At 45.5% G+C, this 1,511-nt stretch overlaps 1 protein-coding gene across 1 annotated transcript; it reads left to right on the forward strand.

The window, feature by feature from the left end:
- The first annotated feature begins 303 nt into the window (after window positions 1–303).
- Window positions 304–1,239, forward strand: LOC141690550 (uncharacterized). The gene has a single exon (XM_074495341.1). It carries the CDS (start codon window positions 304–306, stop codon window positions 1,237–1,239), a length of 936 nt encoding a protein of 311 aa, XP_074351442.1.
- The last annotated feature ends 272 nt before the right edge of the window (window positions 1,240–1,511 follow it).

The following is a 1,511-nucleotide window of genomic DNA, read 5'->3' on the forward strand; positions in this document are numbered from 1 at the left end:
AATAAGGAGCCGCAAAGTCTGGCAGCAGCTTATTCCATGGCTACCAGATTCATTAAGGAAACAGATGTCCTCCAGGCAATGAGGATGACCCGAAATGGGGGGTCCAGGAGCAAAAACACTGATGACCGACCGAAAGGGGGATACCATCAGGATAAGAAGTTCAAGCAAAGCAACCAAGGCCAAGAAAGACAAACTACTCCAGTTTTCCAGAGACTTGGTCCTAAGAAGGAGTCAAGCAGTGACCCAGGACCCGCGAAGCAGCCCCGGGAGCCAAAGCAGGAGCCGGACTGGACTCCTCTCAACATGACCCGGGAGGAAATCTTGAAAGAGGTAAAAGACAAGCCTTTCTATTATCCTCCTAAACCAATACAAACTCCTCCGGAAAGCAGGCCTTATAATAGGCAGTGTGATTACCACGAGACCCATGGCCACAAGACTGAGAATTGCTTATCACTCAAGTACTTCATTGAGGACCAAGTGAAAAAGGGGAACATGAACAAGTACTTAATTCGGGACACCAACAGAGGGGAAGCACAAAAGATAGGAAATAATATAGTCAATGTGGTCCTAGGTGGATCCTACTCCCCACCCCGGAGCCCGAACTTCGGCGAAGGAGTGCTCTCAATCCAATCACTACCAGACCTGGTGATATCCTTCAGCAACAAGGACTACGAAGGATTCAACCCTCATCACAATGCAGCTTTGGTTGTCACTCTGGACATCTTTGATAATGAAGTAAGAAGAATGCTCATAGATAATGGCTCCTCGGTAAATATTCTCTTCAAGCACACAGTGGATAGAATGCAGTTTGGGAGCGTCCGCTCAAATGAATGTCGGGAGGACCCACTCTATGGCTTCGACCATAACTTAGTCCTGATCCAAGGAACTTTATATCTACCAGTCATTTTTGGATCTGCTCCTAACCAAGTGACTCATGTCATCAAATTTTATGTGATCAATGCTCCTTCTTCATACAACGGAATCATTGGCAGATCATCTCTAACCATGATGCAGGCAATAACTTCAATCTCCCATCTCAAGATCAAATTCCTAACCCCGACAGGAGTCGGGGAGATTAAAGGAGACTATGGAGTTGCTGAAACATGCTACAACCAGGGATTAGTTATGATAGAGACACATCAAGATAACAAAAGGAAGACTACAGTCCTTCGCAAGCAACAAAGCACGAAGAAGCACCGACCCCGGACACGGGATAAAGCGAGCAAAACAAGTCCATAAGGACTGGCAAGCAACCAAGTCATGGTACTGGACAAGGCAAATCAAGTCCTAGACCAACCTAGTCCTACCATACAAGCAACCAAAGAACCTGAACAAGCAAACATCTATCTGAAGAAGAACTCTGAAGCCCAAATTCATCAAATGGTTTCAAACAAAGAACAAGCGAAAATTGAAGCCACGGTGGAAACAGAAGAAGTCCAGGTAGATGAAAACAATTCTAGAAAAAAAGTGAAAGTTGGGTCAGGACTCGAGGAGTCCTTCAAGGAGAGATT

The sequence above is a fragment of the Apium graveolens genome, chromosome 10 (genome assembly GCF_009905375.1).
Source record: "Apium graveolens cultivar Ventura chromosome 10, ASM990537v1, whole genome shotgun sequence".
Classification (NCBI taxonomy): domain Eukaryota; kingdom Viridiplantae; phylum Streptophyta; class Magnoliopsida; order Apiales; family Apiaceae; genus Apium; species Apium graveolens.

Excerpts from the sequence above, each read along its gene's own strand:
- LOC141690550 (XM_074495341.1), top strand. The coding sequence starts at position 304 with ATGACCCGGGAGGAAATCTTGAAAGAGGTAAAAGACAAGCCTTTCTAT.